This window comes from Pseudorca crassidens, chromosome 3 (genome assembly GCF_039906515.1).
Source record: "Pseudorca crassidens isolate mPseCra1 chromosome 3, mPseCra1.hap1, whole genome shotgun sequence".
In the NCBI taxonomy this organism is placed as follows: Eukaryota; Metazoa; Chordata; class Mammalia; order Artiodactyla; family Delphinidae; genus Pseudorca; species Pseudorca crassidens.
In genome coordinates, this window is record NC_090298.1 from 171,783,214 (window position 1) to 171,806,183 (window position 22,970).

A 22,970-nucleotide genomic window follows, 5' to 3' on the forward strand; every position below is an offset into this window, starting at 1 on the left:
CGATTTGAGAACAGAGACCCCTGCTTTGCTGCCTACCCCAGGAAAGTTCCAGCCCCACTCCAGGCCCCAGACTCGGTGGGTCTAGCTGACGCAGTAGGAACGAGAGCATGGACACTGTCTCCTGTGACAAGGCCACTGGGACACCCTCCTCGGGCTCAGGACCCCTTCCCCCAGGCAGCAGCTCATGACTCATGGCAGCCATGTCCGCACCTCGTCCCCCCACGCCACAGCCCCCCCCCCCATACAATTCCCCGTCAGCCACAGCCGGCTGCTGCGTCAGCCACTCACGCAGGGCGGTTACTAAAAGGAGCAGAGAGAATCAGCACTCAGCTCTCGCCCTCCCGCCAGGGCCCATGGAGGGGACCTGGGGCCAGGCATGCCCAGCCCAGGAGTAATCCCCTCCCTTCTCATCTGCTCCCCCAGCAAAGTCAGGTCGGCAGCTCCTGTCCCCAGACCAGGCGAAGGGGTCCTTGCAGTCACCGGGGCCCCTCATCACTCTTTGCACCACCCTCCGTCCCCGCCCTCACTGTTCTGTGGTTCCTAGTCTGCCTTCTCCTGGTTTTGTGAAGTTCCCTGGTTCATTCATTCATTCCACCAGCAGTTATCAAGCGTGTACTTACTACGAGCCTGTTGCTGGGTACGGGGCTCCATGCGTACCCACGACTGTCCTGGGTTCCCATCACGGTGTGGACCTTTACCTATGGATATCTATGGATACCATAACTTTACCTATGGATACCATACCTTTACCTATGGATACCTGTCCCCAGGTGCGCCTGCACCGGATATTGTGTGGGAACTGTGTGCTTGCGTCTCAGGTGTGTTACCTGTCTGCCCACCTGTGTTTCTGCGGCTACCGACGTCGGCGTGTCCCTGTGACTCGGTGTGTACCTACGACCTTGTGAACCCGTGAGGGGCGAGATGGGGGACTGGTCTCAGGGGACTGGCACCACCTTCCTCCCTGGAAGGTGATGCCAGCTCCCTCGGCCGCGACTCCACACTCTCCCCGCGGACACAAGGGGGAGCTACGGCCTCGCTGTCAGCCTGGCCGGGGGCTCCCGGTCCCGCCCCGCCGTCCAGCCGACGGCCGCGAGCACCAGCGTGGGAAGGGGCTCCCGTCCCGCCCTCAGGCCCGCCCTCGAGTCTCCGCCCAAGCGCTGGGGGGTGGTCGGCGAGGAGGGGACTTAAAATAGCCGCGGGCGGGGGCGAGGCTGCTATTCACGGCCGGGACACGCGGTGCTCACCGCCTGCCCGGCGGGACGGGGCTTAGGCCGGAGGTCCCCGTCTGCACACTCACAAGACGCCCCTCCCCGGGCGCCCGCCGAAGACCACCCCCGGTGCTGCGCCGGCGTTGCCACGGAGACGGGGGCGGGGCCTTCTTGCTCCTGCACCGCCCCCTCTGTCCTCCCCGCCGGGTCGGGCCCGCCGGACGCCGGCTCCTCCCCCGACCCCGGCTAATGACCGGGCGAGAGGCGGTAATGAGCGTCTGGGCTCGGGTCGGGCGTGGACGGGATGAAAGGCGCGTGGTGGTGGGGAACCCTGGGGCCGCGTAATTACCGGCCCCTCCCGGCCGGCCAGGCGGGGGCAGGGACGGTGCACCTGGAGGCCGCCCGGCGCGGGCGCGGAAGGGGACCGCCCTGGCAGAGACTCCAGCCCGCCCGCCTGGCCCAGATCCCCGGGGCTCAGAGCCAGGGAGGGGGAAGCGGGGACTGGATGTGTGTGTACGTTGCCAGGTGTGGTGCACATGTGTGCCGTGGGCAGGGGACTCGTGGGTACAGAGATGGAGAAACAAGGTTTCTGGGGACCATGCCTGTGTGAACATGAAAATGGGGCCGTGTGCCTGTGCACATGGCTGTGGAAGTGTGTGCATAGAACTCACGTGTGTGTGTGCGTGTGCACACATGGAAACATGTTTGCATGGTCATGCCTTATGTGCAAGAACACAAGGGGTTGTGCGTGGACCCCAAAGCATGTGCATAACCAGGATGTGGGATCAGCCGGGGACAGCGCTACTGCGTGTGCATGACGCGGGGGAACCGGGACTCACAGATCATATGTGCCCATGGCTGGTGGCGTGACTCATGCCCCTGGGGTGGGAACATGCCACGCACTGTCAGCAGCCGCCGGGGTCTCTAGGGCAGAGGAGAGCTACAGGAGCCCAAAAGCCAGGAGGAAGAGTTTAACTTTAACTGACTCCCCCGTCCCCACCCACCCCGTTTCCCACCTGCATGAGTAGGTGGGGACATCTGAGATCCCTAGGTGGCTGCCAACTGTGAATTGGCAGGAGATTCAGCTGCCTGCGCCCTGGCCTCAGTTTACCTCCTGTTCCTAGGAGGGGTCTTCCTGGCGGAGGGGGACGTGGGAGGGGGCATCTGGGTGGAGCTCCCTGTGACTCATGGCCCAGGAATGTGGAAGCTGCCACTCTTCTGCTCCTGCCCCAGCCCCCATCCCAGAAGTGCAAAGGCCAGGCAGCGCATCGGCCTTGCTGGTGACTACAGTCCCCATCAACGGCAGGCACACGGGCTGTGGAATGGGACCCGGGGGACACCCGGAGGCCCACACCAATAACATGCATTCATGCAGAGGACATACGTCAGGTGTGTATGAAACGCCAGGGCCTGTGCATGCGCAGAGACCCCTGTGTGCTCGTGGAAACCCCAAAGCTTGCCTCGTTGGGGGCTGGGGATGCAACCCCCTGGGTTTCCGAGACGGGGGGAGGGCTGAGGTTCACAGCCCCGCCCCAGGGGTGGGAGGAGCTGACCCCCACTGATGCCCTGTCCGCTCCCTTGACCTTGGCCCCACGTACAGGCTCCCTGCAGGCACACAGAGGGGCCGAAGCACCCCTGACTGGGGCTGTGGCATCTCCATGGCAACACTGGAGTGGCAGTCATGGAGAGCACACCCCCCTGGGGCAGCTGCCAGAGGCTCAGGGAAGACACCTGTGTGTGTCCAGGCGGCCGCACACAGCAGTCCCACATCCTGGCCCCCACACCCAAGCAGGAAGACACAGGTGCCCATGGACCTCGTCCAGCCTTCGATCACCATCCCACCCTGGAGTGTCAGCGATGGCCCGGTGCCCAGCTGTGCAGGTAGGCGGTGTCTGGGCTCCTGTCTGAGCCTAGGGTGCATCATCTGAGAAGTGGGCACAGCAGCAGCATCTCCTGGGATCAGCGGGGGTGATGGAAGGGCAGCCGGTGACAAAAACACACCACGGAGCGGCTCCCAGTTCTCTGCTGTTCTCTCCTTTCTCCGTGTCTCAGGACACTCAGGGAATCGCCGGCCATGCCGGAGGAAGCCCCACTTCTTCTGTGGGCGCACACAGGCCCCTGCACCTGCCCCAGCCCAGTGGCCGGCTCTGCTCGGCTGGGCCTGCAGGCGCGCACGGTGCGTGGGTAGTGTTTGTGGCTGGAGCGTCCGCGGGTTTGGGTGCCGCCTCGGCTGAGCTGCGTCTCTGAGGGTCTGAGTTTGAGCTGCCTGGTGTGACCTTCAATTTTGCGGGTTTTGTCAGCGAGGTCTTGGCCCAGGGTGAGAGTGGGTTTTGAGGGTCACACTGTTGATTGAGGTTGTGGCCCCCAAAGTGTAGCTTGGGGCGGGTTTGGGGGTGTGGGGGCGGTGTGCATTGGGGTCCTTGTGCTGCAGAGCCGGAGCCTGTCACTCAGGTGGGATCGGCATGTACCCGTTGACTGCGGAGGGTGTGCAGCGCGTGTGTGGGACGGGGAGACGGGTTGGTCTGGGTCTGGTGGCGGTAAGAGGCCCTGCGTGGGCGTCTGGGCTTGTGTTGATTTTCCGCGAGGCCTATGGATAGCGTCTGGGGTGTGGGCCGTGTGCAGGGCAGATGTAGCCAGCTGTCTCGGGCCACCGGCTCCGCCTGCCGGCGGGCGACCTCCTCCCCCCGACCCCGTGGGGCCGGCCCCGCCCACATTCCAGAAGAGTTAGGGGGTGCCCTCCCCATCCCCCGCCCGCTCCCGCCCTCTGACCCCGGCTCAAGCCCACTCCTAGCATCCCGGGGACCGAACGCCGCAGCAGCTGGCCCCAGGGAGGGGCGGCGAGGCGGGGGTGGAGGCTGGAATGTGTGCGGGGGGTGAGGGAGGGTGCCCCCGAGAGGGGGCGGAAGCGGGGGAGGGGCCAGGAGGAGGAGCCGGTGAGACCGAGACGGGAGGAAAATAGAGACGAGACGTCCAGGGAGAGATGGAGACCTGGACAGAAATACAGACAGGCCCAGAGATCGAGGAACGCGGAAAGGGGAAAACAGAAAGGCACAGGAAAAGAGAACTCAGAGGGAGCAGGGAGAGGGGCACACGTGGGTGGGGGGAACAGAGGCAGCAGGCCAAGGACAGAGGCCCCTCCGAAGGGCAGTCTCCAGTCGTGGAAGGGCCCCAGGTGACAGCGGCCCCGCCCGCACTTGCGGGCTGGACGCTCTCCCATCCCGAGTGACACCGGCGGCTGCCTGTCCTCTGCCCTCCCAGGTCTGGGCGGCCGTGGGTGGGGCCCCAGCACCCTCGGCCGTAGCTCGGCGACTCCCGTTCCCAAGGTGCCTGGAAAGGAGGGCGTTCCCGCCAGGCGCGGTAGGGGTGGCTGTGCTGGGGCAGCCTCCGGGTGCTGAGGGTGCCGGAGTTGGCCCCAGCGGGGCACCACTCCCTCTCATCTTTCTAGGGGCCTGGCTCCTCCCTGCCTTCTTCCCAAGCCACCCCTCACCGCGTCCTTTGGCATTTCAAAACCGTGCAGCTTGCCCCAATTACCCATTTGGCCGCCCCCAGGGGACTCTGGCCTCCAGCAGAAAGACGTGACCCCAGTGACCTTCTATTGCCCGCCCACAGCCGCCTCATCATCCCAGAAGCCAGCACCTGGATCCAGGCCTCCGTCCGGACTCCACACTTTGGTAGCCACACCTGTCCACACCGCCAGCTCCAACCCCCATCAGTCTCAGGGCTCTCTGCCCGTCCGGCTAGCCCCAGGGGCTAACCTCGGACCAAAGGTTTGCTCACATCCTCGCCACCCAGCAAAGGCGACCCTGTTTACGCCGACCGCGGCCTGCTGCCTTTTCAGAGGGGACTCCTGGCCACAGCAAAACTGCGCCTCAGCCAGGCAGCGATGAGGACTTCCTGCCGCCATAAGCCCCCCCGGGCCCCCAACTGTCCCGGCTCCTGGCTTGTAGGCTTCCAGGTGCACAGGGGCGTCTCCAACTGCTCCCCTCCCCCAAATCTCCGAGCTCCCTGCAGCCCCCTTGCCAACCACCTCACTGTGAACCAGAGGCCACGTTCAGACAATGCCCCATCGGTCCCTTCCCAGGCCTCTCCGAAGCCCAAGCACAGCGTTCAGAAAGCTCCTGGGGTGTTCTGGCCTTTGCCCTCTCCACCCGCCCCTCCTCCCTGGGGTTCCCATCTCATCCCCCCCCAAGCCAGACTTGAGGAATCACCCCTTTCGAGTCCTTGCCTTCGCCTTTTGGTTTAGGACCCCAAATGGACTTCCCAATTGTTCCCCAAATGCACCCGCTTTCACGTCTTCAGACATTTGCACACGCCATGCCCCCCACCTGGGGCACCAGTTCCCTCTTCCTATCCTTGGCAAAGTCCTATTCCTTTGGCAGGGCCTCAATCCAAGTGCCCTCCTCCCGCTCCTCGCCCTGCGCTCCCCCCAGCCCGGGGCTCGCGCACACGGGGTCGTGAGGAGGGGGCAACAGGCAATGGCCCGGCTTAGAATGGGGGGGTGCACGTGCGGCGCCTCCGGGTACGCCCCCTCTTCCGTCCCGGAGCTGCCGCAGGCGTCAGACCCCTTGGCGCGCATCCCGCCTCCAAACTGAGGACGGCCGCACGCCTCCGCGCCGCGCCGCGCCTGCGCACTCAGCCGGGCCACGCCGCAGTCCCACCTCCGGGCGGCAACCCCGCGCAGCTATTGGTGCGTGCGGAAGAGCGAACGACGTGGCCACCAATGAGGCGTCCCAGGAGTGGGCGGGGCCTGGGCCGCCCGACGCGAGGCCGGGGGCGGGCGGGGCGCCCTCCCCACGGTGACGTCAGGCCCGGTTCGCGGCGCGTTGCCATGGAAGCCGCGTTTCCATCCCTGCGGGCTTCCGGGGGCCGCCCCCTCCCATTCAACTTTTTCCTCAATGGGGGGAGGGGGCGGTGCAGGGCTGTCCCCGCCCCCTGTGATTCCGCGGCCCCTGCCTACTCTGGGCCTCGGTTTACCTTTCCGTGCTGCCCACGCCCACGTGGCCTGGCGTGCTGCCTTTCCGGTCGCTGCACCCCCTTGGCTGGGCACCTCTCCACTCAGCCCCCGCCTCAGGTGTGTGCGTTTCAGGCTCGCGCAGTGGGAAGGGGCTAATGGCCGCAGCACCCAACCAGGGTGGAGTTCTTCTAGGACTCCCGGGCAGGGCTGTGACCCTCGGACCCCAGGGCTGGGCGCCAGGCAGCGCCCTGTGGAGTGAGTTCCCCGGCAGTAGACCAAGTGCCCCCTGCTCTGCAGCATGCAGACACAGCCCCCGTGATTCAGCGGGTGCCGCCATCTACTCCCTCCTTCCGCATCTCCCACCCAGCCCTGTAGCGGCCACCTGGGTCACAGCCCTGACCTCCGGGGACCCGGCTGCGTGGGCAGGGGGCTCGACCTGAGCTGTCCCACCCACACTTCCACCCTGCGGTCCTCCGGGCCCGCGGGTACGTTTGACCTGAAGGTCTGAAGGGATCAGCCTGACCTGAGTATCCTACCTTCCTGGCGTGGGCGTGCGATGATTTGGGGGTGACAGGGTGGCAGGAGGGACAGAAAGGCCTTAGCAAGCTGCTCCCAGGACACTCCTGGGACTGCACCTGTTTCCGTTCCCCATGGGCGGGACTCCTAGAACTGAGGCTTGGGAGGGCAGGGTCTTGGGCTATAAGAAATCAGCCCGGGGATGGTGGTCGCTAACGTAACAATCACCCCAGTGCTCTGGAGCAAACGGTATTTCTCTTCGGGCCTCGGTTTTCTCATCTACCAAATGGGAGGGTAATTTGTTCTCTTAGGTGGCTGCGTTAAGTGAGGAAATACATGTGAAATGACCTTCAGTGTTGTTGTGATTGTGTGTCTTTGCCCAGCCCCAAAGTGGATGAAGGTGGGACTCGCCACCTGGCCCGGCCCTCAGGGAGCTTCAGGTGGGCAGGGGTGGGAGTTGCAGACAGGGGAAGTTCCCAGGCAAAGCAGGGGCGCTGGCTAGGGGTGTTCCTGGGTAGGGCACGGCCCGGAGGCTTAATCCCGATGGTCAGGGATGGGGAGCGCTGGAATGCAAGGCCGGGCAGGCCGAAGGGAGTCCACGCAGGGCTGGGGTGGAGCCAAATCGGGAGGCCTCGAGCGCCAGCCCCAGGCCCTGGCTTGACTGTGGGAGGGAGAGGGGGTGCTCTGGAGGCCTGGCGCCATACCCCGGGGGGGGCTCGGGTCAGGGGTCCTCAGGCTGGGCCCCCCACGCGTGGGCGGGCAGGTGGAGCTGCTTCCCCGTTTCTGGGGCTGGGGAAACCGTGGCGCAGAGCATGCAGCCAGGTCTCCCTGGAGACTGAGTCCCTGGGCTCGCCTGCAGCCCACTTTATTATTTATTTATCTTTGCGGTACGCGGGCCTCTCACTGTTGTGGCCTCTCCCGTTGCGGAGCACAGGCTCCGGACGCGCAGGCTCAGCGGCCATGGCTCACGGGCCCAGCCGCTCCGCGGCACGTGGGATCTTCCCGGACCGGGGCACGAACCCGTGTCCCCTGCATCGGCAGGCGGACTCTCAACCACTGCGCTACCAGGGAAGCCCCCTGCAGCCCACTTTAGAGCCTAGAACGGAGAGGCCCCACCCAGGGCACGCAGGCTGGCAGCCCCGTGCCCACACCCTGCAGGACTTCCGGCCTTGGGTACCGGGAAGTGGCCGGCCCTCCCTCCCCCGCCAGGCGGCTTCCTGCCCACCCTCACCCCAAAGCGGGGAGGGGGCGTGGGAACTGTTCCGGGACGCGCCCCTCCCCCCGCTGGGCGCCCTGGGAGCACGTTCCACCTCCCACTCCCTGGGGTGACGGGCTACCCCAGCATCCAACCCGACCCTCCTGAGACAGATCACCCCCTACCGTACTCAGCCCACTCTGTGACATCCAAGACCACCCCGCCCCCCGAGATGAGCAGGCCGGAGGTTCACTCGTTTCATTTTGTTTATTCCTTGAAATCACGGTGTTTGTGGAGGCTGTTTTCTTTTCCAATTTCATGTTTTCATACAGGAAACTCCCGCAAGGTGCTGGGACACCCCACAGCCCGACCCCCCGAGGGTGGGTAATGCTTTCTTGGGGGGGGCCCTGGAGAGGGCAGAGAGGGGTGGGCGGTTCCTGCCTGGGGCCTCCACTCTCAGACCAGCGGAGGCACAGACGTTATTTAAAAATCGTTAAAAAAAAAACCCCATCAGAACACACATTAAATAGATATCCAAGACAGCGCTTCAAAAACAAACCCGCCCCTTTTTTTCTTTTTTCTTTTTTTTTGGAAAAACGAAAACAAAAACAAAGATCCTTGACCCCTACCCTCTGACCCCTCCCTGCCCACCCCCCCCCACAAAAAATGTACAGAGCTACAGTTAACACAAGATGTTCACATCTGAAACCATTAACTTTAAACACATAATCGGGGGCAGGGTGAGGACTTGGGGTTCATCTAGGAGGGAGGGGCAGGCAGAGGGCGAGGGGTGTTGCGCAGCACAGAGGGGCGGGGCCAGGACGAGACTGACAGGTGGGGGGGCAGGGCCCAAACATCTCCTTTATCAGTAAAAAATAAAAGTGAATGAAAAAAACCCTCCACCCCACTGAAATGGCCCCAGTAAGGGGGGAGAGGTCTGTCCCTCTGCCCTGGGGGATGCCCCTGGGGCATGGGCATGAGTGGGGAGGGTCCAAATTAGACCAGCAGCGAACCCCCCCCCCAAGGGGGTTAATGCTACACAGCGTTGCCCCTCCTGGGGTTTCACAGCTCAGCACCCCCTCCCCTCCCCTCCCAGCTGCCGGAGGGCCCCCAGACACAGTCCACAGGCCCAGATCCCTCAGGTTGGGTGGGGAAGGAGGGCTGGGGGCGTCAAGCCCGCCCCCCCAGCCATTGCTCTACGTATTTTTCAAGAGATTCCCAACCACTATTGGCTCAGTCAGAAAATTAATAGTCTATAAATACCCCAAGCTCAGAAAAACGGGGTGGGGCGGTGGGGTAGCGCTGAAGGAAGTCGCACAGTGCGTGGACGGGGTGCAGGCTGGCGGCGGGCACCACCCCTCCCTCCCTCTCCTTTCCTGGCAGGAAAGGGTCCCCCCCCACGCACCCCAGCCCACACCGAAAGGCAGGCTCTGGCCAGCCTCTCCCCTGAAACGGCTTTTCTTTTCTTTCCCAGGAAAAAGAAAAATGGACAAGGAGAGACCAGGAAGAGAAAAGAGTACGGATGTGGAAGAGAAACAGTCCCTGGTGGTCAAGGTCGCACCTGCCGAGTTGTTTTAGGGCCAGGGTTTGTGGTGGGGGCCTCTCCTCTCCGCGGCCCCCTCCCCTGTCTGTAAAGTGCATAATGAGGCATCTACATTTTTGACTTCAACCTGAAAAGGGTGGGGAGGGCGGCAGAACGGAAGTGGGGGGCGGCTTCCTTGTCTCCGCTCTCAACCATCTGGAAAGACTGCTACATATTTGGAGCTTGGGAAGGTGGGCGGGAGGGACCCGGCCAGGTCGGGGATGAGGATGGGAGATGGAGGGAGGGGCGGGCAGTGTGAGCCAAACCGAGGAGGCAGGAACCCAAGTCCATGGAGAGTTCGGAAAACCACGGTAGGAAGTGAAATTTCAAAAAAAAAAAAAAAAAGGCCGCGTAACCGGGAGGGGGAAGCGCCCCACTGCACCAGCCGGCCGCTGGCCCTCCCGCGTGGGGCCACGCTCACAGGCCACCCTGGGCGAGGGACAGGGTTCCTAGGCCACCACGAACTCTGACTTGATGTCGGGGTTCACTTCTGGCTTCCAGACGGCGTCCTCGAAGTCAAGGCCCAAGCCAGCTGCCTCACTGGGGCCGCCGCCTCCCCCGCCGCCGGTGCTGTCGCTGCGGCCGGCCTTGCGGCTGGGCGGCCAGTGGTAGGGGCCCCGGGCATCGCGCCGGGCCTTTCTGCGGAGCCGTTTCTGCTGGAGCAGCAGCTGCAGGCGCTCCACCTTACAGCGGGTGGCTCGGTTTTCTGTCTGCCGCAGCCGGTCCCCTGCAGAGGCGGCAGTGACCATGACCCTGAGCGACCCTTGGAGGCCAGACCCCCAACCAAACGCGAGGACCCCCAGCAGATGGGCATCAGGCCCGATCCAGCTCTTGTGGACGCTCCCGCCAGCGAGTGAGTGGGTCAAGAGGGTCTGCTGGACCTTTAGGTCATTAATTCCACGTCTGCTGAACAGCAGGCTGTGAGCTCCATGAGGGCAGGGGCTGGCCTGAGCCGGGCACCGGGGACACGGCTGGCATAAAAATGAGCTGGAGCTTGAACCCTTTAGGCTATTTCTGTGACCCAGGGTAGGACTCAGGCTGTGCCCTGGTTTCCCCTTTGAGACCGGGCCTGGGGGCCCACATCACGGTTCTACAGGACTCCGGAGGCATCCGGAATAACGAGATGGCTGTGGTGGTGGGGCGGCGGAGGCCGCCCTTGAGCGGGAGGGGGAAGCTAACCCCCTCCTCAGCCTGACTGGCCCATTCACAGAGGCCCCACGCACCATCTGGAGAAGGTGCCCGAGGGGGGCGAGGAGGAAGTGAGGATGGACTCCCCCCCCGGGGAGGGCACAAAGATGCTGTGTGCCCCCAGCACACACACTCCCTTCTCTACACGCGCCTGCAAAGCAGGGCGAGTGGCAGCTGGCGGCCCCCTCCCCGCCACCAGCGGCTCAGCTGCTCTGAGAGGCGCACAGAGGGGCCTTGAGAGACCCAGGACGGGGTGGGGTGGGGGTGGACACTCACCCGGGGGCTTGCACAGGCGGGCCTGGCTCAGGGAGGCCGGGGTCGCGGCCGCCAGCTTCTCGCAGGAGGTAGTTTTGGGGGCGAGGTCCGGGGCACACTGGGCGTGGCACCGCAGCTGGGTCAGCGATGGGGGCATGCCCTGGTAGTGCCGCGTGGCACTCAGGAGGTCGTTGAGGATCTGCAGGATGGTGCCGATGTCCCGCCTTGGCCGCCCGCTGCTGTCCTGGCAGTTGGGGTGCAGCGTACCTGCGGGAAGGGGTGTGGATGAGGACCCCAGTGGTGGACGTGAGGCCTTGGCAGTGCCCGGGTCTCACATGTGCAGGCGGAACCCTGGGTGACACGGGCGCTCGCACCCACCCATGAGGACACGTGGCTTGCTGTATGGCCGGGCACACGCGTGGGGATCCCGGGGAGTGTGTCCCATGCCTGGCGTGGGTTCACGTGACTGCTCGCAGGGCACGCCATGACACCTACCAGAGAAGGTCCCTGAGAAGACCCCCGGGGCGTGGTTCACGAAGCTCTCGATGACTGCGCCAGGTTTGCGGGAGCGGGACGTGGGGCTGCCCCCGGCGGGGGACGTGGGGCTGGCACCGGTGCTGGCGGTGGGGGAGCAGTCCATCTGCTGATGGGGGAGGGAGGCACATGAGCTTTGGGGTTCAGGGTCAGGGGATCACCCACCAGACCAACACCAGCCCAGGGTCTGAGGACGGCCCTTGATACAAAAGACGTATCCAGGGCTCTGACGTTCTCCCACCACGTCCTCCCCCAGACTCACCTCGGGGCAGGTGGCAGAGGCCGAGTGGGAGCGGAAGGAGCCGGCCGTGACAGGGGAGGACGTGGGTGCAGGGCCAGTGGGCACTGGGGGGACGCGGGTGGCACTGGACACTGGCCGGCAGGGAGAGGACACAGGGGTGGTGGTCACGCTGGGGTCTCCACGGGCGGCAGCAGCGGCGGCAGCCAACACGTGGCGGTGCTGCAGTGGGGCGTGCTGGGCTGCGAGCTGCAGCTGGACGAACATCATATGGTCACCCACGCGCAGCGCCAGAGTCAGCGGCGAGCGGCCCGACAAGAAGTCACTGACCTGCAGAGAGCGGCCCGTCAGCCCAGGGCTCCAGCCTGTGGTGCCCCCAGCCCGGCCCGGCCCGGCCCCCCGCGCTGCGTGACCTGGGGCCTCTCGCCGCCCCTCTCTGGGCTCTGGGGTCCCTGTCGGTGCCACGGATGCTTAAATAAAATGAATCGGTATTTCCGGAAGCTGCCTCCGCCAGCCCGGCCCGGGCTGGGCGCCGCTGGGGGCTGTGGGGGGACAGAGGCGGATGAGACGGGGGCCTGGCCCGCCCTGGCCAGCTTGGTTCTTTCAAGGGGAAACCGAGGCCAGAGGGGGCGGGGCCCAGCCAGCAATCACTGTTCTCAAAGAACCCTCACCTCACACCTCTACCCCACCCTCTCTCGCCTGTGAACACTGCAGGGGCCTAGCTCAGGCCCCCTCCCAGCTAAGCCACTGGAACAGCGAGTGGGCGAAATTCCTGGACAAATTCTTGTCCTAACCTTTGCTTTCTCAAGATAAATATTTATCTGTCCTGGGCGGGGCCGAGGCTGAGGGGGAGGCGTTGCCTCTGCGGGCGCTGGGGGGACCCTGACCAGTTCCCTGGGGCCCGAGTTTCCCAGGGCTTCAACACAGCCCATTCAAACATGAACCTTCAGTCTGGCAGCCCCTTCGCAGCGGGCGAGGGGTGCATACCACCCCCATCTGCACTGGACCCCTCCTCTGGGGCCCGGCCAGTGCCGTGCTCTCCCCGGGCAGGGATGGGGCGGAGGTTTCTGAGAAGTGACACAGGCCGCGATGACTCAGAACCACCCCCTCCCTGCTGGCAGTGGCTGGCGTAACCTTCCCTGCTTGGGGGCCATGGGGAGAAGGCAAAGGAGGCGGGCCGAGCGCAGCCCCCACCCCGCAGTCCCTGTGCACACGCCCTCCCCAGCCCCAGAGATGCCCTTTGCAGGAAGGGCCTGGGGTGGCTTCCCAAGAGCAGCTGGGGTGTCCCCCCCCACACTCCACCCTGCAACTTCCTCCCAGGGGAGGGTGAACGGGCAGGCATGACTCGGTGCCAGGCGGAGAAGCAGCTCTGGGAGCCCAGTCACTCCGCCCAGAGCCTCCCATCTCCCTCCTGACGTAGACACCCTGCAGCGGATGTGAACCAAACACGCCCAGGGGCCCCCTGCCAACCACAGCCCCCCCAGGAGCAGGGAGCTCAGTTCACATCTGCCCCAGGAAAGCACACGCTAGCCCCACCCGACTCCAGGGACCCTGGCTCTCCCCCCACCCCACTGCTCCTCCTGACGGCAGACCACCCAGCTCCTGGGTCCCCCCCCTCCTCCGCGCCAGCTGGCTGGTGAGGGCAGGATGCTAAACGCCGGGAGGGGGCAAGGGCCTCAGGGCAGGAGGAAGGGAAGCCGCTGAGCAGGTTCCTGAGGCCGGGGACCTGCCACCCCCACCCTGGCAGCGGGCAGATAGCTGAGGCCTGTGTCACCCTCCTGGGAGGAGGGCCCTGCTGCCAGAAAAATGAGGAAAGGAGGAGGAAAGAAAAAACCTGCAACAAAACCGGGAACCCAGTGTGGGCCAGCCCCAGCCTTCCTCCTCGTCGCCCTCCCGGCACTTACTAAATATTTCCCTAACATCCTGTCTGGTCTGTGCTGGCCCCAGGGGCTGCGCGCCCCCGCCCCCTCCCCCTTTTGGGGCAGAGAACAAAGGGTAGAGGGAGGAGAGGGAGGGGTGACTCCCCACCCCTCGCAATGGGGTCACGAAAGGCGGAAAGAGTATCACCCAGTCCCATCCCTCCCCCCCCATCAGAAATGTTAAAAAGGTCGCTCTGTGGAAACCACAGTGGGGCAGGGGGGAGAGTGCCTCGGCACGGCTGGTGAGGTTGGGGACGCAGGCCCGGTGGTGTGGGAGCATGGGCCAAGGTCACCCCGCAGGCAGGCTTGTGAAAGCTAGGCCCCCTCCCCCATGGCGGCCACCGTGGGAGAGAAGGCTCTCAAGGTCAGATGGTGAGTGCTGGGGGGGCGGGGAGGAGGAATAGGAAGCTGGGTGACCAGGCCAAGCTGGCACGAAGGCGGAGCGGCGCGTCCCCTCCCCTCCTCACAGGCCTGCTGGGGGCACAAACAACCCCCAGGCCCTCCAGAGTGGCCGGGCACTGGGCCTGCTGCCCCCAAGGGCCAGGAGGGGGCCGGCGCGGGTCTTACCTGGGTCTCAGTCAAGCTCTCGAGGGCCTGCATCACAGACTGTTCTGGCCTGGAGGCCTGAGACTACAGAGAGAGGAAGAAGAGACCCTGAGGGCGCACCCGAACACCGGGGTTGGGAGGGCCCCGCTTGATGGGTGGGGTGGGTGGCCCGGAGGGGAAGGGGTCCAGTGTGTGATGGGGACTGTGCTGGCAGGGGAGGGGACTGCGCTCGCAGGGGAGGGGGCTGCCTGTCAGTGCGGGGCCTCGAGGCGCACCGCCCCAGCCATTTACCATGAGGCCCGCCTCCACGGTGGGCACGAGCGTCAGCTTGCTGCCATCCCCCACGCCGAGCTCCTGCAGCTTCCCCGAACTGAGCCGGCTGAGTGGGGAGGAAGGAAGAGGGTGAGGCTACACCGAGACAAGGCAGGGGCTCGGAAGCGGAGTCCGCGGGGGAGGGCTGGGCTCGTGAGGTAGAGACAGACGTCCATCACCCCCATCCCTTCCTGGTCTCCAGATCCAGAGACCTGAGTGTGTGCGTGGTTGAGGTCAGACCCTGGGAGCCCCTGCTGACGGTGCAGATCCCTTCTTCCAAGGAACCCCAACTCTGGACTGGGGGCACTCCCTCTGCGCCTCAGCGAGGCACGTTTTCACCATCTAGGCCCAGCGAGTCCCTTGGCACCCTCCCCCAACCCTGGGGCCGCCCCCCTGTAATTCAACCACCGGGGCCTGGGCTGTCCCTGCGGGCCAAGCGCTTAGCCTTTCCGGGCTTCGCCGGGCGGGCCTCCCCTCCTCCCTCCCTCCCTCCTTGGCGCAGGCCGCCGCCGCGGCCGCCGCTCAGACAAAGGAGACCCTCCCCCTCCCGCCCCTCCCCCACCGGGGCCCCTCCGCTGGGGATGGACACTGCGTGTCCCCAGAGGCCCGCGGAGGGAGGGCTCCCGGCTTGGAGGCGATTTAAATGGCGGGGGGGAGAGGGAGACTGCGGGAAGGGCTTGGTGGCGAGAACAAAGGGGGGCAGAGAGACGCAAGTGGGGGGAGAGGCAGCCAGACGCAGAGGGGGCCGCCGAGCAGATGCGGAAGCCGGCGGGTCGCAGGCAGAGGAGGCAGCCGCCGCGCCCCCCACCCCCGTAGCTGTGACCCCCGCGCCGCCCCGGACTCCTGCCTTCCGGTGGGGGACGCCGCCTAAGCCCGACCCGAGGCGCCCTCGCAGCCGCCTTTGTGCAGCGACCCCGGGCGGGGGAGGGGGCCAAGACTGGCAGGGCCGAGCAGAGGGCGCCCGAGAGCGCGCGGCGCGCCCCCGCCCCCCGTCTGGCCGCCCCCTTCCTTCCCCGAGCGGCGCGCTCTTTGTTCCCGCCCCGGGGCCGGGGCCAGAGGGGGCGGCGGGCCCGGGGGGCGCGGGGGCTGGGGGCGCGCGGTACCTACGTGTCTTTGTGGAGCAGCGCCAGGCGCTCCTTGGGCACTTTGAGACGTTGGGACAGCCTCTTGCGCAGCCCCTCCACCGTCTCGTCGGGGGGCACCGACAGCTCGTAGCGGGTGCCCGTCGTGCTGTGGATGGCCAGGCTCATGGGCGCCGTCTCGGCCGCCGGGCCCAGCTCGCAGGCACCGCCGGGGGCACCGCGCCGGCAGCTCCGGGCGCCGCCGGGCTGCGGCTCCATCCCCGGCCCGCGCTGGGGGGCTGGAGTCCGCGGGGCGCCGCCAATTCTTGCCGCGCCTCCGGGCAGGGCGGGGGGGCTCCCCAAACAGGGGTCCTCGGGGCCCCTGAGGGCGGGGGGCAGCGCGCTTTCCCTTCGAGAAGGTCCCAGGAGCGGAAGGCGAATCAAGAATCAAAAATCCGAGTGGCGCTCCGGAGTCGCGTCGGCTCGTCGGGGCACCTTCCTGGGTGGGGACTACACTCTCAGCTCCTTTCAAGGGCGGCGGGCGCGGGAAAGGGTCCCGGAGGAGGGGGCGCCACTCAGCCGGCCGCGCTCAGGGCCGTCTGCCGCTCGGGCCGAGCTTCCCCGCGCGTCCCCTCCCTTAGCAACAGCCGCCGCCGCCGTCGCCGCCGGAGGATCTGGGGGTGAAAGTAACAAGAAAAAAAAGTTATAATGTATCAACGTCTCGAAGGGCGGGGCCTCCGCCCCCTCCCATTCACTACTTACTCCGCCGGCCCGCGCCGACCAATCAGCGCGTGCTGAACGCCCAGTCGGCCACACGGGCCGGCCAATGGGAGCCCCCGCGGCACCGCCCCACGTGGCCGCGCGGGCCCACCCCTCGCTCCGCCCCTGTCCCGTTGGCCAAGCGGAGCGCGGCAGGGGCGGGGCCGGCGCCGCTCTGGCCCGCCTCCGCACCCCCGCCCCGCCGCGGCCATTCATAAGGCCCGGGCCCGCAACAAAGGGCGGGCGGCCCGGCCCGGGGGGCGCGGGACCCAGGGTTGGGGCGGCGCGCCGTGGGGGAGGGCAGTGGCTGCGCGCCGAAGGAGCAGGAAGCCGGGGCCTTCCCTAAGCGCCGATCCGGGAAGCCGCCGCTAGTGGAAGCTGGACGCTGTCCCCGCGCCTCGTGGCCGAGCCCAGGCTGGGGCGCTCGCGGGAGGGTCGGTCCGGGGTGCCCCCCACCCGTGAGGCGTGAAGCCCCGGCAAGGGGTGGAGCTGCGGGCGGGGCCTGCACCCCCGTGGCCGGTGCCGTGGTGACGTGGCCGGTGCCGGAGAGGCCCTCCCGCGCCGGTGCCACCTCGCGTCCCACCCCCGTCCCGCCGGGCCGGGCCCGCTTCCCGACTCGCGCCCGCCCGAGCCGTGACGTGACGCGGCGTCCCCGGCTGCGCCCGCGCGCGCCGCTCGGGGCTGCGGTGAGTCAGCAGCGCCGGCGCGCCCTCTGCCGGCCCCACCTGGGAGCGCTGCCCGGAGACCCGGGGAGGGGTCGCCGAGGCCTCCAGGGACGGGGGCAGTCCGACGGGACTGCGGGCGTTGTGGGAGCCTCGCTAGGGGTATGAAGCCTCCAAGTCAGGAGACTGGGGCCTCACATTCGGGGAAACTGAGGCCGGAAAGGCAACTAGCTCAAGGTCACTCTCGGGGAGGGGGAGTGCCCGGGGGGCGGGGCGGGGGCAGAGGTCCCTCCCGGGCTGTGCTGGCTGCGCCGAGTGCCTCCCACTCCACGTCCCGGGGGGCTTCCCAGGGCTGGAGACACCTTTGAACACTGCCTGCTCAAAGAACAAAGAAAAGTGGGGCACCCTCAAGAGCCTAGAGTGAGAACCCCCTTCCTCGGCCCGCGAGGTCCCGCCCCCCACTCACCGGGAGAGGCAAGTCCGAAGTCCCAACTGTCCTGAGTGTACCCACGTCCAGGCTGAGTGCGCGGTGGCGGAGCCGGTCTGGGGCCGAGCGGGCGGCCCCCGAGCCTTTATCCGCGCCGCCTTCCCTCGGGGTGGAGTTTGGGCGGCCAGGGGGCGGGGGGCCGGGCAGGCGGTGACGCAGGCCGGCCCCCGCCCCTGCCTGCCGGCCAGGGCCCTGGGGCGCCGTCGGGCCTGGGCCACCCGCCCCCTAAATCTCGCATTTTAAACGGGGAGGGGGTGGCGCTCCTTGAATGCTACGAACCTGGGGTCACGGTCGGCCGCGTTGACGACTCGGGCGCACCCGCACTCCGGCCCGTGCTACGGGGTTTCGGGGTGCACAGCTGGATTCTCTGCCCCGCCCCCTTTCTGGCCGAGTGCTTCCGCCTGGGGGCGCCCGCGTGGGGGAGCGGTAAGGGGGGCCTGAGTCAGCGGCCTCGGTCCAGGAAAACAGGCTGGGGTCACCTGCCTGCAGTGGGGGGGCCCCAGCCAGCTGCCCTGGCGGCCCAGCCAACTACATCCCTTAACGGTGACCTCAGAGGGCATTTATGGAGCGATTCACCAGCGCCAGGCCTGCCTTGTGCATCCAGTCACCGCCCGCTGGGCTTTGTGACCCCGTAGGGCACTGACCTTTGTGAGCCTCAGTTTCTGCAGGGTGGCAGTAGAATGAAGTGAGAGAACACAGCAGACCTCACTCTGGAGCCTGGGGATGTGGGGCCCTCACCTAGGCCTGGCAATATTGCCATCATCCCATCAGGCATGCTCACCTGCTGGTATCCTGCCTTTGTGGTGGGCGTAACACCCTACCCATTTTACAGGTGAGTAAACTGAGGCCACACAGCCATTAACAGGCAGAAGCCTGGCATGTCCTCAGGTGTGTCCCTACAGGTCGCCCTGTGTAAGGGGTTTTCTAAGGATGACCCTGGCTGAGGGTAGGGCCCTCTCAGTCGTCCCTCCCTCTCTGTCCAGAGGAGGGGGACCCCAGGCCACTTGTCCACTTATCTGGTGTCTCCCTTTATCTGACCCGACCACCTCCGCCCCCAGCCTTGCCCTGGGGGCCCCTCCCAGGGCTGTGCTCCTTTCCAGGTCTGCCTCCTGCTCCCACCCAAGGGCTCCTGCAGCCTCTGGCCCCCCACCCTCTCACAGGCACACCCAGACACTCCCAGCCCCATAGGGTCAGGGCTGGGCTTGAGGGAGGGATCAGGAGGCTGGGGTTGAGGCACGGATAGGAGTTTGCCAGATAAACAGAACAGTGCTCAGATGAGAAGCAAGTGAGCGCAAAGCACTGGAGGCTCTCACGAGTGCCCCGAGACCTGGTGATGGGGCCGGGCTGAGGGTCTGCGGGCCCGGCCTGCTCTGCCTGCAGAGAGCAGGAAGGCAGCACAGGGGACCGTGCGCTCTGAAGCCGGAGCATCTGAACGCTGGAGGGCTCACGGAGGGACAGGCCAGGTGGGACCCTCAGGTGGGCAGGTGGCGCTGGGTGGGGTGCGGCTGAGACCTCCAACGGGTCTGTGATCTCACTGGGGCTGGTTCGTCTGCCTGCAGGGAAGTGGGCTGTCTCCTGGCATGGGGCCCCTGAGGGTCACACACACAGGAGACCAGTGGCCCCTGCCTGGCTTTGCAAGTCCCAGTTGATAAACGTGCCAGATCAGCCTAAGGCCTGTTCTCTCCCACTCATAGCATCCCTGTGCTATGGGGGGCAGTCCCAGGCCGTGAGCGCACTCAAAGCACGAGGGGACCCCTTCCTGGGAAGGAGATGAACCCTTGGGCACCGCCTGCCCCCACAAGGCCCAAGGCCTGCACTCTCAGAAGGGGTCGTGACCCCTGGTTCCTGGCCCTGTGACCCATCCCACCCTGGGTGCCTCCCACCCCAGGACGCAGCCTGGCCAGCACAGGCTGTTCCTGAAGCTGTCAGGGCGCAGGTGTCCCCAAGCCGGACTCTGAGGCGTGCACATCCCCCAGGGGGCCTGCACCATGCTGGGGGTCCTAGCTGTGTGGCTGTGTCCCATAGCCCCGGGCTGTGGCCTCAGGGGGTGATGGTGCAGGCAGGTTCCCTGGTGTGGGGACCACTGGTCCAGGGTCTCCTCCCACAAGCCCCCACCAGCCCCCAACTGTGTCCTTGCTCTTATTTATAGAACAGATGAGAAGCCAGTCCAGGAACTCGAAGACCTGGGCTCTAAGCCGGGAGACAAGGAGGGGAGGAGTGGGGCTGCACCTGTGACCCCACGGCTGTCCCAGCTTTAGCTGAGCTGGGGTTTCCTGAGGAAGTGGGGGCCGGCTGCTTGGACCTCACCTGCACAGAAGGAGCGAGCCCCAGACGGACACCGCCGAGAGCCGCAAGCTTGCCTGGAGACTCCCCAGACATCGAGCCTCTGAGGCAGCTACAGGACAGTCATTCGCATAAGATCGTGACACAAGACCACACAGCCCACCCGTGCCAATGACAAGCCCGGGAGTGGCCTCTCCGTCACCTTCTGGCTGCCGGTGACACACAGAGAGGCCCAAGCGTTCCCACACACTCACCCCCATGAAATGCCCCACCAGCTCTGCTCTGACCCAGGGCCGGGGAGGGGGACAAGGAGGTGGCCAGTGCCTGGGTCACCCCCATGGTTGCAAAAGTGAGTTACTGGCTGAAAGAAATAGGACAGCCCTGAAGCTTCAAGGTGCCAGGACCGCCCCCGCCTGGCCACCCCACCCATCTGGGGCCAGTCCAGGGGCCCCGGTGCCACGGAGGTGCCAACACCATCAGGGATCGGGCACCTGGCCAGCTGGGGCCACCCACAGGCCAGGCAGGCACAGGGCAGGGCCTCCGTTGGAGCAGGCAGGACCCACCCCCTCCCAGTGCAGCTGGGGCGGGGCCGGGGAGCCCACGGGACAGGCGTCACAGTCTGGAACCTGGCAGAGCCTCATGTCTGTCCAGCAGCCCAGGCCCAGCCCAGAAGTGGCAGCCACGCTGCTGCCTGCCATCCCCAGCCCTGGCTGGTGACCTTCACCTGTGCCCACCCTCCCGGCGTGACAGCCAACAGCCTTCCCACAACCCAGTCTAGTTTTGCGAGCTGAGCCCGCACCGCCAACACCCCAAGCGGTTCAGACTACAGCCTGCTGAGCTGGGAAGGCTGAGGCTGGCTGCCCCACCTCGCTGCGCAGACACAGGACACTGGGGGAGAGGCCGCGCTGGGTCCCAAGCCCACCACCAAGCAGGATAAAGTCAGCGTATGCAAACTGGATTCCAGGTGTTTAATGAGGGTTCGGGCAGGGAGCAGGCTGTCCGTTGCCGGTGGCTGGGAGCAGAGGTCTCTGCGGCAGATGCGGCAGAGGAGTGGTGGCCAGCACGTCAGGTTGGGGAGATCTTAGGAAGTGGAAGAGCCTTCCGGGGTGAGAGTAATCCCCACGGGTAGGGCAAGTGCCCGACCTTGACGCCAGCCCCCAGGCCTACCAGAGCTGGCTTGTTTCCCTGGTTTATTCACCACAGAGAGGCAGAACCCTGAAAGGCGCTCTGGGCAGGCGCCGGCACTGCACTGCCCCCTGGTGGCTTCCTAGAGAGGATGGCTCCCCCAGGATCACTCCCCCAGCCTCCCAGACAACCTGCACCCACAGGAACTGGGTCCTCACGCCAGGCCATCCCCTGCCCAGCTCTGGCCCAGTCTCCCTGCCGGAGCCAGCATGGGGCATGCACCACCTACTCCAGGGCCTTCACCAAGGCCTCGTTGGCCTCGATGCGGATTTGGATCTCGGCCCTCATGGCCTCGTCCGTGGCCCCCAACAGCTCCGACTGCGCCTTCTCCAGGTTCGCCTTGGCCACCTGCAGGGGGTGGGTGGCGGGTGAGGGCGAAGCAAGGAGCCCAGCCCGGTACCTGTTCCCTCCCTGCAGTTGGGGATTTCGTGGCAGCTCGGAGCACCAGCTTCCCCTGGGACACTCACCCCCAGATCCAACATGTCCAGTGTGACGGCTTCCTCAGCCAATAACTGCACCGAAGAGTCAGCGTTCACCGTGACCGAGCCACTGCTCACTGCAGGAGGAGGAGGAGTGAGAGGTCCATGTACGGGTGTGGGGACACAGTCAGCCCCAGAGCCCCTGCAGGGCCAGGAGGGTGACCACACAGCGTGGCTCCACGATCCAAAGGCCCCAGCACACAAGTGAACAGAAGCCACCAAGTGCATCTACTGTAGACTGGACATGGGGACAGAGCCCCCTCCTTTTGCCCAGCAGCCCAGGAGTTGAGCCAGGGTTAGGAGTGAGCCGAAGCTGATTTCCAGTCTGGGTTGTACCGCTGGGGCCACGCTGTGGAAAACCTCCTCCGAATTGAGGATCCTTTCTCCTCCGATGGGCCCCCGCCCGGCCCACTGCTGACCACTTACATCCCTAACCACACCCAGCCCAGTGCCGGGGAGTTCTATATCCTTGGTGTCCTTCCTGACACTGCCAACTGAAACGAGAACTAACCCGTTGAGACAAGCATCTCCCACCCAGCCCCTTCCCTCTGCCCTCCCAATCAACTCACCAAAGTATTTGGAGATGGTGCCGTCCTCAGCGTGGACCACAACCAGCCCTGGTCGCAGGACCTGCAGTGTGGGTACGTGGGCTGCCAAGATGCCAAACGCTCCGGTCTGCGTGGGCACGTCCACCTGTCGAACGTTGACGCCGTTGAAAAACACCTAGACAAGATACATAAAGAAAGGATCACTTAAGGCTAGTCCCTCGGGGAACAGCAGTCAGTCTCCGCCGCAGTTAAACAGCCAAGGCAAGACTGAAAGCTGACGGGGGACACGGAGGCAGCCGATGCTTCGGTGGGGTCCTCGTGCAGGACTGCAGCGCCTTCGTCTACTTGACAATGGAATCCAGGCACCCTAGCCCTCGGGTAAGGAGGCGCGGTCAAGGCAGAACCAGCGAGCCACCTGGGGAGGAGCGTACAAGAAAGGTGCCCAGGGACTCAGGTTCTGAACCACGTGAGGAAGGGCGCACATCGAAATGGGAGGCTGAGGAGCGACCTGAAAGTTGGGCGGTCAGATCCCGGACCACACGGGGGAGGGGCGCGGGTCGGGAATGGGGGTCGCCGACCTGAGGGTTGGGGGCTCGGATCCTGGGCCACACGGGGGAGGGGCGCGGGGTCCAGAATGGGGTCTCGAGCCCGGCGGACGTCCGAACCTGCGTGGGTGAGGCGAAGGTGAAAGACATCTGTCCCGGGCCCGCGGCGGGGGCCGGGGCGGCGGCGGCCTCCGCGTAGGCGCGGGCCTGGCGCACGAGGCGGCCCAGGCCTGGGCGGCGGAGGAGCGCAGCGGGCAGCATGATGGAGGGCGGACGGCGGACAGCAGAGCAGGGGCGGGCGGACTCCGGCTGGACGCCAGCGGCCTGGAGGTCGAGGAAGACGACGCTCGAGGACTTCTGGGAGAAGAATCCCGACGAGGGCGCAGGCGCGAACTACGACTACCGGCGCGCTGTGCGCGATGTTGTAGACGGCGAACCGCCTGGACGCGCGGCATGCTGGGGGTTGTAGTTTCCTTCCGGCAAGAGCTCCCAGCCCGGTGGTCAGGTGCGGGGG

The 22,970-nt window shown here is 66.0% G+C and overlaps 2 protein-coding genes and 1 long non-coding RNA gene across 9 annotated transcripts; 1 reads left to right on the forward strand and 2 right to left on the reverse strand.

Annotated features, from left to right (window-relative positions):
- The first annotated feature begins 1,068 nt into the window (after positions 1–1,068).
- LOC137222767 (uncharacterized) lies at positions 1,069–7,031 on the forward strand. 2 transcript variants are annotated; one of them, XR_010942583.1, is made up of 4 exons: positions 1,069–1,475; positions 2,442–2,597; positions 2,809–3,089; positions 4,758–7,031. It is a non-coding gene; the product is annotated as an uncharacterized lncRNA (long non-coding RNA). The 2 variants fall into 2 exon arrangements; XR_010942582.1 differs by having other exon boundaries at positions 4,818–7,031.
- A 1,090-nt stretch (positions 7,032–8,121) lies between these two features.
- Positions 8,122–18,070, reverse strand: MIDN (midnolin). 6 transcript variants are annotated; one of them, XM_067734514.1, is made up of 9 exons: positions 17,396–18,070; positions 15,555–16,182; positions 14,427–14,514; positions 14,157–14,219; positions 12,084–12,212; positions 11,695–12,000; positions 11,394–11,538; positions 10,920–11,165; positions 8,122–10,182 (listed from the first exon to the last, which is right to left on the reverse strand). In XM_067734514.1, exons 2-9 carry the CDS (start codon positions 15,785–15,787, stop codon positions 9,905–9,907), a joined length of 1,488 nt encoding a protein of 495 aa, XP_067590615.1. In that variant the 5' UTR covers positions 15,788–16,182; positions 17,396–18,070; the 3' UTR covers positions 8,122–9,904. The 6 variants fall into 6 exon arrangements, with proteins under 6 accessions (XP_067590615.1, XP_067590613.1, XP_067590617.1 ...); XM_067734512.1 differs by having other exon boundaries at positions 11,394–11,541; positions 17,396–18,057; XM_067734516.1 differs by having other exon boundaries at positions 11,394–11,541; positions 12,084–12,140; positions 17,396–17,895.
- Positions 18,071–20,653: 2,583 nt separating this feature from the next.
- ATP5F1D (ATP synthase F1 subunit delta) lies at positions 20,654–22,859 on the reverse strand. Its single transcript, XM_067734520.1, has 4 exons — positions 22,577–22,859; positions 21,933–22,086; positions 21,352–21,440; positions 20,654–21,232 (listed from the first exon to the last, which is right to left on the reverse strand). The coding sequence occupies exons 1-4, from the start codon at positions 22,715–22,717 to the stop codon at positions 21,110–21,112; spliced, it is 507 nt and encodes a 168-aa protein (XP_067590621.1). The 5' UTR covers positions 22,718–22,859; the 3' UTR covers positions 20,654–21,109.
- Positions 22,860–22,970: the final 111 nt, after the last annotated feature.